This window comes from Diabrotica undecimpunctata, chromosome 3, assembly GCF_040954645.1.
Source record: "Diabrotica undecimpunctata isolate CICGRU chromosome 3, icDiaUnde3, whole genome shotgun sequence".
Taxonomy (NCBI): domain Eukaryota; kingdom Metazoa; phylum Arthropoda; class Insecta; order Coleoptera; family Chrysomelidae; genus Diabrotica; species Diabrotica undecimpunctata.
Window position 1 is genome coordinate 124,263,548 of NC_092805.1, and position 17,232 is coordinate 124,280,779.

The 17,232-nt window shown below is 32.8% G+C and overlaps 1 protein-coding gene across 2 annotated transcripts in view; it reads right to left on the bottom strand.

Moving 5' to 3' along the window:
- LOC140437359 (sterol O-acyltransferase 1-like) overlaps positions 1-17,232 on the bottom strand; it is a 93,713-nt gene that overhangs the window by 73,080 nt on the left and 3,401 nt on the right. For both annotated transcript variants that reach the window (XM_072526842.1, XM_072526843.1), the window contains exons 2-3: positions 11,547-11,654; positions 152-310 (exon numbers count right to left, since the gene is read on the bottom strand). In XM_072526842.1, the coding sequence (XP_072382943.1) occupies positions 152-310; positions 11,547-11,654 (267 nt within the window). The remainder of the gene's footprint in view (positions 1-151; positions 311-11,546; positions 11,655-17,232) is intronic.

Here is a 17,232-nt window from a genome sequence, read left to right on the forward strand (position 1 = left end):
TGAAAAAATAATTATTTTTAGACATTATTAACATAAGATTATTGCATTAGGTTTTATTTTCCTGGACAAATAGAGTTACAACTGCTGATTCGGTCTTTTACAACAAATAAAATATAAAATTAGAAGTAAAATAGAGTCTAATGTTGCTTACCTTTGATGATTCATATATTCCTTTAAAGTAAATGCAAAAATAAATAGGATATAATTTGCAACAAATATATTATAAACAGCTTTTATCGTTCTATTTTGTTCAAATAATTGCAAGATATACGATTCCCTAATTGAAAATTGTTTACTTGGTAAAGAGAATCTGAAAATAAATAAAAAATATTTCTTAAAATATATGTATAGAATAGAATATAAATATGTTTTATTGTCACTACAAATTGTATAAAAATTGCAAAATTTAATTTAAATTAAATTCAAATATATTAAAATACTTAAGTAACTTGTACATAAAGATACTGTGATTTCTTAGTTACTCATTAAGAAACTCTTAAGCTATGGTTTCTTAGAACAGTGAGCGACGCATAACTCACAGTCAGTCGAACGCCGCGCACGTTCGTCAAAATCAAAGAAATGGTTCTCTATGATAACGGTTTGTTAGGTTCTGCTGAGCTGCGCGCACTGCAGAGGGATAGCGGTGTACGTCGACGGTGTGCGCTGGAATCAACTGCGATTTGATTTGGACGCAAACGTTCAGCTGAGCTCACAGCTTACACATCTATACCGAAATTATAAGTGTATTTTTATATAGTAATGATATATAGGAACAAATGACCATCTACAAAGTATAAAAAAACCCTAATAGAGAAAGCAGTGGAATACAATAAACCTCTAGTTCTAATATTTATCGATTTTCACAAAGCCTTTGACACAGTTGAGCTAAACAAAATATTACAGGCGCTTAAAGAATGCACGCTAGATTACAGATATACTAAATTATTATACAAAATATACCTGCAGGCAACAACCACTGTCAGATTACATACTAACAGTAATCGCATAAAAATAGAACGGGGGGTTAGACAAGGAGACCCAATGTCACCTTAACTTTTTAATACGGTGCTAGAACATGCTTTTAAGAATTTGGATTGGATGACAAAGGGAATAAAAATAGATGGAGAATATCTAAACAACTTAAGTTTCGCCGATGATATACTTATAATAGCTGAAGATCTAGGTATGGCAAGAGAGATGGTACAGGAACTCGTTGTGGCTACAGAAAGTGTAGGTTTGAATATAAATATCTCGAAAACAAAAATCATGACCAATTTGGTACCCAACAAGAACATCAGTATTGGTGGGAAAGAAAGAGAACTCGTAGATAGATATAAATACCTGGGACATGAAATTATAATTGGCAGGGATAACCAGACTCATGAACTGAAGAGAAGAATCAGCCCTGGGTGGGCAGCATTTGGAAAACTGAGAGAAACTTTTAAAAGTGAGCTGCCCACATGCCTAAAGAGAAAGGTATTTGATCAGTGCGTCCTCCCAGTCTTGACGTACGGAGCAGAAACACTTACCTTAACAAAAGCAGCAGCTACCAAACTGAGAGTCACGCAGAGAAGAATGGAGCGGTCTATGTTAGGAATAACTCTGCGAGACAGAATAACCAACAAAGACATCAGGAGAAGAACCGGAGTGACTGACATCATCGAGAAGATAGCCAGACTAAAATGGAAATGGGCAGGACACATAGCCAGAATGACAGATGGGCGATGGACAAAGAGGTTATTGGAATGGAGGCCAAATGAAGACAAGAGAAGCGTCGGTCGACCACCTACAAGATGGACTGACGATTTAAGAAGACTCAATAAAAACTGGATGAGAGCGGCGCAAGATAGACGGGGTTGGAAACATGAGGAAGAGGCCTATGTTCAGCAGTGGACTCTTGAGGCTGGATGATGATAGTAATTATTATTGTAATAATTAAGTGATGTCTACTAAATTTTCTCCCGAGAAAGATGAAAGACTAGTGGATCTAGTACAAATTGTAAGAAAGTTCCAAATATATCCCTGGAAAGTCTAAAATATTCTCGAAGTTTTTACTCGTTTTGAAACAATCTTTGTTTGACTGTTAATTTAAAAGCACCTTCTGTATTAAGACATGAAAAAATTTCGTTTACATATTTATTTCTTTTATTTAGATTTAACGTTATCAACTCTTCTTCTTCCTCCTCTTCTTGGAGTAATAAAATTATTGCGTTAAGTTTGCGATAATTCATTTTTTAAACGTACAACCTTTGCGAGAATAAACGTGAAACTAATTTCTAAACTTGTTTTTAGAGCGACAGAATATTTATGCGAATTAATCTAACAAACCGACTCAACCAAAACTGCCGTGAGTCGAGTACAACAGATTCTGCTGTACGTGTATGCTCTGCGCTACGCACTGTTCTAACAAACCGTATCTTTACACTGAATAATATGGTCGTTCAGATAAATAGACTTTTGTCACTTTACGGAAGTTGGAAAAATATGTTGCAGATGTTGTTAAGGAAGATCGTTGTATAATTTTTGTTTGCATACTACTATAATATAGATTTCTTTACTAACTCAGCGCACGAGATTGGTAAATAAACATCAAAGGTGGAATTTCTGGTGGAGTAGTCATGATTAGGCCTTGCTGCAAAACATGTAGTTGGTTACGAAATAAGCAAACAGTTTCTAAAATGTATAAAGAGGGAAGTTTATGGAAAGTGTTGTTCTTCTGAGGTCAAGCAGATACTTTGAAAGATGCTACATTTATTTTATTCGAAACAGATCTTATTGCATAGCAGGCTATGGCTAGTTTCTTAATTAACAAATTGATACGTAGGGACCATTTAACGTTGCTGTATATAAAAATAGCAAGAAATTTCATGTCAACGATACTTATCTGGCTGTTATTAAAAAGCAAGGGTTGAAGAGCTCCTTTATACGATAATGCTTATGTCTTATCCACGTCAAAATCGAGTAAACTTTAGTAGGACCAGGTTTTTATTGCTATTTCTCAAATAAGATTGGAACGAACTTAAAGAAATACCTCGAATTCCATAGAAATTTAGTTTTTCTATCAAAATGTCATGAATTATACAATCAAAAGCTTTAGCATAGTCACAAAAAACAGTGACAGTGTAAAGATTATTGTTTAGTGGTTGATAAATCTCTTGTAACACAGAAAACATGGCATTGCTAGTACATTTATTAGATAAAAGCCGAACTGTTTTTGTGGTAAAATGTCAACGAGAAAGGACTTAAGCTGTTATAAATCTCTCAATAATTTGGATAGTACCGTTAGTAAGGCAATATTTCTATAGTTGCAGAAAATACTGGCATTAGATTTTTCACCACCCTTATGAATAGGAATAATGGTTGTCTTTAGGCACTCTGCAAATGTTTCTATTTCAAAGAAATAATTAATTAGTCAAAACAGGACTTCCAACACATTTTTTGGGCGATTTAAGAACATTTTTATGGATAGTCCATCAGTACTACGGGAAGATTTGGTGTTGATACTATTAATTGCTGGAATCAGTTCAGATTTATCAACTAGTCTAATAAAGAATATATTTGAGACGTTTTTGGAATTGGGAAGATAGAAAATGTGATCTTTTTGTGGCAAAATATTTGATGTAATATTTTTACTCACATTAACCATATATTTATTTAGATTTTCGGGATTTGGAAGGTGTTTGACCTTTTTTGATTTTATTTCGAAGATCGCTTATATGAACCCAGTTTTTTTTACACTTTAGAGCTTTACAGATGATTTTAGTCGTATGCTTTTTTACTATTTTGATAAGTTTTAGATAGATTTCTCTATACTTCCTAATATACTAAGTGACAAGGACGTTTTTAGTGCAGAGTTTGTGATGTTTTGGCTGAATTGTAATTAAAAGATATGCCTTAGTGAAAATACAAACAAGTATATTAAAAAATGACTAAAATTACAGTCCACCTCCACAGATGGAAACTAAGATCTAGAAGTCTAGCATAAATTTTGGAATTTACGAAAGTTCTGAGCGGAAAAAATCCTACCCAAACGTTGGGTTTTCGAGGAGGGTTTGCTGAGAGTCTTAAACTTGGTATATACTGCTTCGTGATCAGAAAGTCACGCATTAATAATTGTAGAGTGGACATCAACCAAGAGGTAATAAATCTGAGACAATATAATCAATTATGGTAGATATTGTTTTAGTAATTCTTGTAAGAGAATTAACGTGAATTGTGAGACCATACGATTCGAATATATTGACCAAGGATAGTTATGTTGCAATAGCAGCAGCGTAATTGATATTTAAATAATCACGTTAAAATTTTCAGCTTTTATTGGGCAGGTCATCTAACAAATTTAGCAGGTTCTGAGAAATAGTTCCGTTGAAGGGTCAGGTGATAAATACAAAGAATGTTTAGATTAAGATTCTTATTATAAACTGAGGAATACTCAAAGAAGACTTCATTCAACAAAAAGTCATATTTTGTTACTTGAGAGAAATCATTATTTGCAGAAAGAATTAGGATGTCACCATGAGCTGAACTTGAACAATCATACCTAGCAATTGGGGTATATTTTTTAATAAAAAAGGCTCAATATTGACTTTAAGCCAGTGTAACCGCAACTATCGGGTAAAATCCTAATTCTTCTATTTTATATTTTATTGAACGAATATTTATCAGAACCATGCTAGTTGTCATCACTAAAACAATTTAAGGTTTCTGTCCCACAGTCCCACAGTCCCACAGAACACGTCGTATAGACTCTCTCTCTTCAATCCTGCTACCCCCCCCCTTCCCAGATGGAATGTAGTGGTCATCGTGATGTCGTGTACTGTCTCTCTCTGTCTCTCTATCTATCACCACGAGAGCTCACTTTTGGGCCTTCTCTTTTAATTTAAAGAACTTCACTAATCCTTCTAAAAGAGTACTACTCTTGCAGATTTGGACTGATGCCGTTTTGTAATCGCAAAACGAAACGATTCCGCTAATATATGGAATAGTAAAATCTAGCTCTGTTTCCTTTCTCCATTTATCTGACTGACACCTTCAAGAGTTACAGTGTGAAAAGTTTCCAACCCTTTTCATTGTTATATCACTACCTTTTTAAATGATACATATAAAAAGCAGTTGGCTAGTATTGACTGACATGTTATGTTAGAGCAGTATAAGTAAAACATTTTATTATTATCTAGCTTTCGCAATAATAAAATGATTTGCATAAATCAAACAACAGAACTAAATTACCAAATTGTTCAATCTCAATTTACTGTTACGTCACTACCTTATAAACCAACATTAACATCCAAGCTAATCAAAGTGTTTGCTAACTATTATCAAATTAAAATTGCAACTAAAAATATAGAAACACTGGCATCATTGTATACAAAACCTAAAACACCTATTAGCATTACGAAAAGATCAAATGTAGTTTATAAAATACCATGCGAGTACATAGTACATCGTACTACGTACATCGGACACACATCCAAAAATCTAATAGGCAGACTTACATTACATAAAAGTTACCTTAGAACTAAGAAAAATACTTGAGTATTAATAGATCATTCAATTAATAAAAATGATTTATTTAATTTTAATGAAACCAATATATTAAGACATAAAAATAAATTAAACAAAAGCGAATTCCTAGAAATATCCTAAATTAAATAAATTTTGCGAAAACTAGATATTAACCAAGAGTTTAGCTTATCCTGTCCTATAAATTAATGATAACCTCAAGATTAAATTTTAGTTTATATATTTAGCTTATATAATATACATTATACATTATATATAATGTATTTTAGATGGGATGGTTTAAATTACATTTCTTTTGATTCAACAAAATCTTAATTTGTTTATTCATACGTTTAAAACTCTATCAGATTTGTTTATCCCGAAGAGATAAATTGTTATTATTGACTTAAAGTATTTATTTACAAAAAATAAAATGAAATGACATATTTTCATTATATAATAAAAATTATGAAAGCAAATTAAGATTATCTTAATTTACCTCGAGCATATAATTTTATTATCGGTTATACATTTTTACGTTAAAGGTCAGGAGCAATTAAAATGCTGACAGAAACTTGAGGTGTAAAAGGTTATTTTAAATGAGTAATAAAATAATAATAATAAACTGCTTAAGCATAACCTAGCCCTTTTTTATCAACGTTATAATACCAGATGAATAAAGAAACACCCAAAATATTTTTAAAAAATTCTAATGGTTAATGATATATTCTTGTTACGGACGTTGAATTTTCCACTGATGACCATGAATATTTTCATGTTCTTAATGATATTACCATAATATTTTTCTTACTTATTTAACAAAGGGTACTGAAGGCCATTCACTGTCCGCCACCTGTTACATCGCGGCTAGCCTGTATCTCAGCCTCAGCTGGCTTATACTTAACAACGCAGCGTTTTTACTATAATACGAGCTTGGTGAAAGTAGTTTCAGGTTGACGTCTCGTTTTTTAATGCAAAAAAATGCTTTAGCGGTAACTTTAACTAACTTGTGGGCTCTGATTTGGAACGCACAGGTTGGACACTGTTATACTATATATTGTAGTTTTTAGCTGATTTGCTCGACAGCAATAATTAGGAGTCCGACGTATTACATCATCATCATTCTGGCTTTACAACCCTGCGTGAGCCCTCAAGAATTTCTCTCCAGTCGCAGTCGTCCCTATCCATCGCCTTGTTCCCTTGTATCCATCTTGTTCTGGGTCTTGCTCTTCTTCTCTGACCAATGAGTCTATGAGACCATTGTGTTCTATCTGCATCACATGAACTATCCACCTCAGACGTCCCATATTAATGACGCGTTACTGACGCAAGTAAATACTGACTCTGCACATATCGTGACTGGTCCTTAATATGTTTAAATTGGTCAATTTTTTCATACGTTAAAAGAAATGACCAGAGACAGAGATCAATGTAGACATAACACATATCATGATTACCACTACACTCCCTCCGGGCGGTCATGACTGAAGAATGACAAAACTTTTTAGTGTTTTATTGTTATATAGAAAGAGAATAAATTTTTTGCTGTGTTTTGTGTCTTTAAAAAGGTTGACTGTATTTACTAGCGCTTTTTTAGACTTATGGAACAGGAATAAATTTTAGAAAATCTAATAAGCAAGTTTGAAGCACAGTACTCAAAATAAATTAGCTGCTAGTATTTGAACGAAAGGTTCTCAGAATAATATTTGGCACTCAAAGCGATAAATTGGCAGGAGAGTGGGGAAGGCGAAAACCTCGTCAGACATATAAAAGCTAACCGGATATGATGATCAGGTCATGTGGTAAGATCAAAGGAAGACAGAGTGCTAAAGACAATTTTTTTTTGAAAGACCAGATGGTAGAAAATCAGTAGATCGTCCCAGAAAAAGAAGGAAGGATGATGTTAAAGACAATTTGTCTAGGATTGGGGTACACCAATGGGAAATGGAAGCACAATATCGTAGAAGATAGAAAGCTATGATTTTTGGCAAAGACTCATCCCAAGTTGTAAAGCTAGTCAAGAAGAAGAAAATGAAGAAGGTCTGCTAAGAATTTATCTAATTTGCAGAATGTGATTTTTTTTTGAAATTTGCAAGTCTGCTTCAAATATTACAGGGTGATTTTGGCTGTAGATAAATGTTTAATCATTCCGCGAGATACAGGTAAGCTATTACTCGATCAGGTATAACCCTAATAGAACATGTGTGGTAGATACTAGAAGTACTGGAGACACGAAACTATTGGTAGTAGAAGAAAAGGTAGAAGGCCGAAGACCAAGAGGACCTTTAACACGATAGGCAGACCAAATGAAAACTCTGGTGGGAAAATCCCTATATGAAGCCGTCTATAGTCACAAGATCGCAGTCAATGGAAACAGTAAGCTTATAATATTTAGAATATCATTACGCCCTACAAAGGGCTCAAGGAATCAGGAGGAGAAGATAGATAGTGATAAAGTTTATGTAAAATAGGATTACATCAGAGTTCAGTGCATAGTCCTTATTTATTCTATTCAGTCTTAAATCAGATAACAGAAAAAGTACAGATGAATCAGAATGTGGATGATGTACTGTTAGTAGAAAAAACTTAAAAGAATCTAGAACAGTGGAGACAAGCTTTTGCAGAAAAAAGTTTCCAATACTAGACACTAGACACAATATTTATTTAAATATTGCGTTACTTCTATGAATAATACAATGAAAGAGCTCATAAAGTTATCACAAGGTATATCAGAAACCGGAAAGAGCTTGCATCTGAATACAACGTAACTCTTACTGGAACAGTATATTTGGTCAAGCATATGGTAAAATGTATTGCACAGACCTGGGCAAATAGATCCAACATCTCAACATCATAACAATCTGTTTTACTGGACATACACCAGTCAGGGGACACCTGCACACAATGGGACTGTTTTTTGAAGGCTTAAACTGCAGATCTGTAGGAGAATATCTGAAATTGTCAACAATGTGTTTCATAAATACGAGGCACTACGACAGACTATCAATTATTTCAAAAATATATAGTACAAAATCAGTAGACCTGTACAAGCTGGTACAGAGTTCAAGAATTCTGGAATGCGTGTAACAGATGGCTTTTAAAAATGTTTTAAAAAACAGTTTTAAGTATTTAGATTGTGTATTACAGGATAACGGGGATATAGATAGAGTGAGAGTAAAATGGCTGAAATGGAAGAATGCGAGTGGTATGTTACGTGACATAAAGGATTTCACAAAAATGAGGTGAAACTTCTAAGGAAGTGTCATAAAAATGTATATATTACAAGAAACCTAGAGGTAACACTAATTAATGAAAACATGGTAAGTATAGCATAGGTTGGGATGCTTAAGGCACGCTCAACATCGAAATCATAATCACCCAATATGAAGAATAGCTAAGCTGCAAGTTATTAGAAGAAGTAGGTGAGAAAAATCAAACTACACCTTTTGGGAGACGCTTAGAAGTCGTTCACGCATAATGAATGTAATAAAATATTACATAAAAACTTTTGTTGTTGATTTATTTATAGTACACTTAGGGATTACCATCTAATAAGAGTCATGTATTTGCTGGTACATAGCAGGCGTTTTTTTGGTACAATAGAGGGAAAAATAAGTAGATGGGGAAACCAAAAACCAGGCTTCCCACAGGGAAGCGTATTGGAATCAGAGATCTTCAATATATACAAATGACCAACTACGCCAGCCGATACCAAGCACGCCCTTAACGCCGAAAACATTTGAACAAGTAGAAAGGAACCATGAAAATAACTTAAGTACAATAAACACTTATTATTAACAGAATTATCTTAGGATCAGTTCATACAAAACTATGCCCTTTACACCTACGCTCACAAGAAGTAAAGCAAAAACTACAAATTACATGGAGCGGAAACGCCATAGAATACACAGACCAACCTAAATATCTTGGAGTGGTTCTGGACAGGTCCTTAACCGATAAATACCGCTGCATCAAAACAAGACACAAAAGTGAAGCACCAGAAACAATCCACATAAATTAACAGGTGGCAAATGATGTGAATACACTGGTGTTCACATCAACGGATCATAAGAACAATGGCACAGGTAGTGTGCTTCTTAACTGCTCAATACGCTTGCTCCATTTGGAGTAGATCTGCTCAGACCAAACAGTTAGACGTGGTCCATAATGAAACTTGCGGGATACTGACATGGTGCATAAAACCCACATTATTTACAAATCTCTACAACGCAGCAGGCTTTACAAATATCACAACTCTCTGAAGAGCAGCAGAACATGTAGAGAAGAAATGAAACGAAACGAATAAATAAAACGCCTTTCATAAAGCTCGAACACAACCGAAACGACTGAAATTTTGGAAAATTTTCCTGGAACAATACAGGCTGAGCCGTCCGAAAATTAATTTCTACCTTCCACAGGCTAGATGGACCGGCCTAAACTTCAAAATATGGAAGGCCTTGAATAAGATTGAAATGGGAGCTGCTCCAGTAAAAACAAATATCATTAAATCGGATCAAATAGATCAAGACGATGCCAACTGCGGGTGTGGAGAAATACAAAATATAAAACACTCCTTTACATGCCAAATCTGTCCCCACCAGTGTACGCTCGAAGATTTTTGTCTGGCAAATCAAAATGTAACCGACCTAGCTTGGTACTGAGCTACAATACTATGAACAAATAATTTGTCCAGGCAAGTAAGTTGTTGATTTATAATATTATAATAATTATTGCAACTACAAAGTTACATTTGCGATATTTTATTAATAATATGAATTATTATTTACAAAGTTCAACAGGCCTTGAAGGCCTATGGCTAAAATACAATTAACATAATACTTATATATTACAAAATCTGTATTAACTGGGGCATCTTGTTCAATCAAGCTCCTTGCCTACTACATTGGCTTACTATTCTCCTCCATTCATCGTTTGTTGCTCGTTCTTCCCAGTCATCCTCTTTCCCTCTTTTCTGAGATTTTCTGTACGCTATCAAGCCATCTTTGTCTGGGTCGTCCTTTTTCTTTTTTTCGTGATTAGGTCCCATTTTAGAATCATCTTTGGCATCCTCTTTCTTTCCATTATCATCACGTCCCCATTCATCTTACTCTCTGTGCTTTTGTAAAGCGACTAATGCTTGGCTCGTTATACAGTTCTGTTTTTTCATGGCACCAAACCTTCCACCGTGTTTTAGCAACCTTCCTTTAGCACCTTCTACCGTTAGCTCTGCATTAGCAACATTTTCCCTTCCCATCTTTTCAATTTCTCCGTATTTGCATTTTTATTGTCAATACTTCACTACCATACGTCACTGTAAGCCTTATTACTGTTTTATTTACCCTTAACTTTGTTTTAATCGATACATGTGTTCTTAGGCTTCCCATCTTTTTATCTTCCTTTGCTTCCTGACCCTTCTCTTTTATAATAATCACTAGATAAGTAAAATGCACCATTGTCTCGAAATTATATTTAGTAGATTCATTAGATATGCAAGTAAACTGCCCCTCTTCTTTTTACTCTGTATTTCCGAGTATCATGTAGGTACTTTGATTTTTCCTGGTTTATTTTTAGGTCAAAATATTTTGCCCTCTTCTCTAATCTTTTTATAACCTTTTGTAATTCTTTTATTGTTTTCGTTCGAATAGTACAATCATCAGCGAGGGCCAGACTTTGATGTTCATTGTTGAAGATGGATCCGGTGGTTTTAACTCGGCTATTTCTGATTATTGTTTCCTATACCAAATTTAAAAGCACCGTGGATAACGAATATAATTGTCTAAGACCTCTATTCACTTTAAACTCATCCGATAAATAAAAAGGATTAATATGAATAGCAGTAAAAAACATACAAAACATCATATATATAATTAATATTAGAATATTAATGATTTTCTTTGTTATTTAGAAAAGAGCTATTTTAATTAATGTTGTCATAAAATTGTAATTTGGTAATAGAAAGTTGTAGAACGATTAGACGAATCCAGACTGAATTATAAAATGTTAAAAGTCTTTACATAAACAAAACGTAAAAAGGTTTTTCTTACTTATCTTTCTTATTTTCCTCTTCATGATTACTGACATGTTCCTCCTGTTTACCATTTTGATTTATATTTTTTTCGGTATTGTTGTTTTTAGATATTCTTGATTTCATACTGAAAAATACATAGATAGTTACATAAATTAGTTTGATACTTAAGAATGTTTTCATACAATTATTCTTAACATTGTTTGAATGGAACCTGTATTTTGTGTTCCTTTGAAATATTATGTACCTGTATTTACAGTCAGATATATTATGATCTTATTATGTATTGTAGTATATATTATATATTAAAAATTCTACCTGGCGTATAAAAAATGCTGCGGCGTTCTTTTAACCCTTTGAGACCATGTGTACATGTGTATGTACATAGCTTTTATTGTTTTGTTAAATACCAACTACTCGCTTATCTATACCGAAATAGCATTCAGTCACTCAAATATACATTTACGATCCACATTTTTAACTTCTGCTTCCATCCAATGGTCAACAGGTAAAGTTGTCAGCGATTTTGTTGTAAAGTGTCAGCTGTTTAGTTGGTAACCGATACTGCTAGTTTTATTTTACGAGAAACTGTTATCTTTTGTGAAACGAAATCGATCCAACTTTTTAAGTGTGATTTATAAGGTAAGTAGTTTTTTATAAAGTACAAAACATTGCCATAAAAACGATAGTTTTGAAATAAACAAACATTTTTTAGATGCACATGAGCATGTACAAGTGGTCTGAAAGCATATTTCTGATTGTACATCTGTATGTACATATGGTCTAAACTTGGGTTTTAACTTAGTATTGTTGATTGCAGATAACATGGATTACAAAAGAAAAAAAAATATGATTTCGACAACCCAAAACATCTCCAAGAGTTAATTGACCTGATAGAGGACGGTAACGTATCAGAAATAGACAATTTGGAAGTTCCCGGAGGAGAGAGTTCTGACGAGGAGGATGGAATTCTGGATAACTGTGAGAATAAATCTATTATAAGACCAGGGGTTGATGCTTTGACCAGACGTGACACTGAGACACTGGAAAAAGGTGATGGCAGCGAAAATGATAATAAGGAGTTAGGGAGAACTTATGATTCAGAAGACGAATATATACCAGATGAAGTTGCAGGTTACTCGGGTACAAAAAAATTAGGAAGTAAAGTATGTTTCTCAGAAAAGGATTGTTCTAAAAAACCAAAACAAAGAGAAATTAAAACAAAAAAGAGAACCGTAGAGTGGACTAAGGCATCGATAGAGAATCCTACATTTACATGGCATCCTACTTTCCCAAATACAAGTCTTACAGAGCCACTGTACCCAATTCAGTATTTTTCGAAGTATATTTCAAATGATTTGTTTGAAAATATAGCAACATTTACAAATGTATATGCCTTACAGAACAGAAAAACGGAAAAAATTTTAGACCAACTAATGAGAGAGAAATTAAAATTTTATTTGCACTTCATATAATGATTGGAAATTTAAACAAATTTTCCAAAATTAGGATGTACTGGGAAAGAAGCCTTGGTATTAGAATGTTCCTAGATAACATGTCTAGGCACATATTTTTCCAGCTTAGAACATGTTTACATCTAGTGAACAATTTGGAAAGACCAGCAGGTGATACAGATAAATTTTATAAGGTTCGTCCTATCATCGACACTGTCAGAAAGAGATGTTTACAGCTTGAACTTGAGCAAGTACTTAGTGTTGACGAGCAAATGATTCCTTACACAGGAAAACTTTCCGTAAAACAATATGTGAAGGGGAAGCCCTGTCCTTGGGGAATAAAATTTTTCGTCTTGTGCGGAAAAAGTGGTCAGGCTTTTGATTTTGTTTTTTATCAGGGTAAATCTACAGAACTGAATGCAGATAATAAAACAAAACATGGATTAGGGGCATCTATCGTTCTTCAACTAGCCGAAAGAATTTCCACCAGTGAAGGCCACAAATTATGATAATTATTTCTCATCCTATGAACTCCTTGAAATATTATTGGCCAAAAAAATATATGCTGGAATTATTATCGAATATTTATTAGATCGCGAAAGTGGACATTGCGTGTTATTATGCACATGATAGACTTCGCTCTCACCAACTGCTGGCTGGAATACAGGAAGGACTGCGACAAATGTAATACAACCAATAAGGATCGAATGAAATTTCTAGACTTCAGAGTCAGAGTTGCCGAAAGCCTAATAAATATGGGCAATTCAGTAAGTAGAAAACGAGGAAGACCAGCATCTTCATCTCCTAAGCCTTCTATTTCAACATTTAAAAGACGAGGAGAGACGAGGCCATTTTTGGAAATACAAACGGACAATTTTGGTCACATACCGGAGTTTGATTCTATGAAGGAGGCTACTAGGTGTAAAAACACAGATTGTAATGGACGTAGTCATGTGTTCTGTACAAAATGTAAAATACATCTGTGTTTAATTAAGGCTAGAAACTGTTTTGCAGCTTTTCATGAACAATAAATATGTAATAATAATTACTTTGTAGTAAATATATTTTTAGTGTTGAGTTTATATTTAGGACCATATGTACATACATATGTACAATAAAAAAAATTTTTTTTAAAAAGCGTACATTAGTTTTTTTTATTTTATCTTACTAATTAAAGACTTTTGAAATATAAAAACACATAAGATTTTTTTTTGAAAATAAAAAAGTCAGGTCTCAAAGGGTTAAGCAGACAGTTTTTATGTGATGAGCAAAGTGTTTATTTTGAAAAGCGATATACAATAATTTTCTAATGAGATATTTGTTGTTTAGTTATATTTTAAGTTTATTAGTTAGTTTATTATAAGTGAGTTTTTTTTTTGTAGTGAGTTAAATAAAATTAGTTTAACTATCGGCCGGTTTCGGAAACTTTATTCAAATCTCCAATCATGTAATCAAGTATCAAATTTGATCAATTGTTAACAAGCGACAGGTTTCCGAAACGAAAATTATGGTAAAATTACGTGATCACCGATTATAGATTATTTGACATACGATTTTACATGGAAACAGTAGAATCGATTGTAATCGTTTATTATTTCTGTACGAATTGTTCTTTATCTTGCTCTAAATTAAGAAAGTAATGTTGCTGTTTCACTTTACCATAATTTCTGTTTATGTGTAATCTGCATTCTGAAAATCAACAAACAAACATAACCTAACTAACTAATAATTTTGTGTCGTTCGTTAATGTTTACCAATTTGTCATTTATCATCTTTAATTCTTAAAATGAACCTTTGTAACAATATTTTTAGGTTCTTTCTAAACAACAGCTTTTTATAAAACACCTTAGGTTTATGTATCTTACAACGTAACCAAAGATTTTATTTTATTTACTTACAACATCGAGTTAGAATCTATGGAGAGGGCATCACGTGACTAAAAACGACCTCACTTCGCCATATTGTTTTGACACTTTTGACAGATCGTATATAATTATTTACGTTTGTTGTTTTTCGAATATTTTTAGTTTTATAATACTTTTATAGAAACTGTAATAATATATTGTGATAATGCATAATAATGGTTTCTTGTTCTCAACGTAGTTGCAGTGGCAGAAGCAATGTTAATAAAAAATCTTCAGGAATAACGTTCTACAGGTTAGTATACAAATATGTAAACAAAGTAATGGTCCATACTTCAGAGAATAAATTAATAGTATTTGACTGTATTCATTTATCTTTATGTATAATATATCGTGTTTTTTGTGTTTACCACGGTATGCATAAATCATAGTTTATTAAAAATGTATTGCACTTTGTAGATTATGATTAAATCTTCTGAATAACTACTCATATTTTTATAGTAGTTTTAATATTATTGAGTCCGGCCATGATCCCACCGCCATATTGGTTTCACAGTTAGCCACGCCTACCTACGTCGTTTTTAATACACACGTTAATATGCTCATAGCTTCTCCATAGTTTCTAACTCGATGACTTACAACCATTGGTACATAACCAAAGATTATAAGATTAATCGTCCAAAAATCTCAGATTACCTGACAAGCTAGTATGACAGAAGTTTGACATAGATAAAATGATAATTAGCGTTTCGGAAACCAAAAATACTTCTGACAGGCTGTTAATCATTGATTATTTGCTTGTTAGATTAGTTAATGTGTGTTATGTGATTGAAGTTTGATCGATGTTTCTGCAACTCAAAATGCATTTAATCGACTGTTAACAGTAGATTACCTAATTTTGATAATGATCAGCCTTTCGGAAACCGGCTGTACGTCTACTTCACTTAATCTCTGAACCCACAGAAAAACGTAACAATGTATATATCAGACCATGATACCAATATCAGACTTCGATCAAAGCGGTCGTATTTTGCTACACTGCGACAAATTAAAATTAAATTGATTTTAAATGTGTTTTTAAAAAACCAAAGAAATAATTTATTGTGATTGTGTTTGTAAACATTCAAGTGATAACGATAAATTTGGTGTTTATTATCAATCCAATAATTACAATTCATATCTAAAACTAGCATAAAGGTAATTATGCGTAATACATCGTTTTGCGCTAATTGTTCAAAGCCAACTTCTACCTGTATATATATATATATATATATATATATATATATATATATATATATACATATATATATATATATATATATATATATATATATATATATATATATCGAGAAAAGGAGTACGACCGTCAATCCAAAATAAACTAAGGTACACTCGAAGAGTGGTGGGTTTTTCGGTCAAAGTGGAGAAATAAAAGACAAAGAAGGTGGCTACTTCATCTATTTATTGAAGACGTTTCGCTTTCTGCTCAGAAAGCATCATTAGTTCATCTAAAAAGAACAATATGAAACCAAACATCCATAGAGAAGTTACAACAAAAGTGTGTTACCTTACAAAGACATGTAGCAGTCAATGATGTTAAAAATATGAAAAAACTTACGAAACTGGACATTCAGAGTTAACGTTGTATAAAATAATTAATTGAAACTAGGTATAGTTTGCAATTTAACAAAATTAGCACAGCAAAAGAACATGTGATAAACATACATGTATAAAAAAGTTATTATAAAAACTTAAGTAAAAAACATTAAGGTTTATTTTAAAGTGTAAAGAACTAAAAAGATCATACGAATGCACTTCCAACAAATATATTTAATGAATTAGATTTTAATTTTAACTTTAGGTAACATTATAAGTTAGTTAAGATGTGTTGTGTTTTATTTTATCAATCAAGAATAGAATAAAACTTTTATTTTATTATAGAACGCGGGTACATAAATTTGCAACGCCCTGTACATCGATTTGTAAATATTTGTTATAAGTTAGTTTTAAGCAGTGGGTTTATCCATAATGAGTTTTACCCTGAAGGACTGAAAAACAATATGTAAATACTTAAATTTGAATAGACAATTGTTTCCCGGTATTTGTAGATGTTATATTTCAAAAGCCTTTGGTTTTGTTTCGCTGGAAAGGCCAAAGCCACCAGGTAGTTATTGTATTTAGAAAGTATAAGATAAAACCGTTATCATTTTCAAAGAAAGTTGTTTAGAAGCGATGCTTGGGTTTTTCTGATTGTTAGAAGTGGGTGGCTGAAAGGTGGAACGAGAGATCAAAGTTGAGAAGTCGAATACTTCCTTGATTCTATAAAGTCCAAGTGAGCAAGTCACAAGAACTATAACGATTAAAAATATTTGCGACACCAATTAAAAAA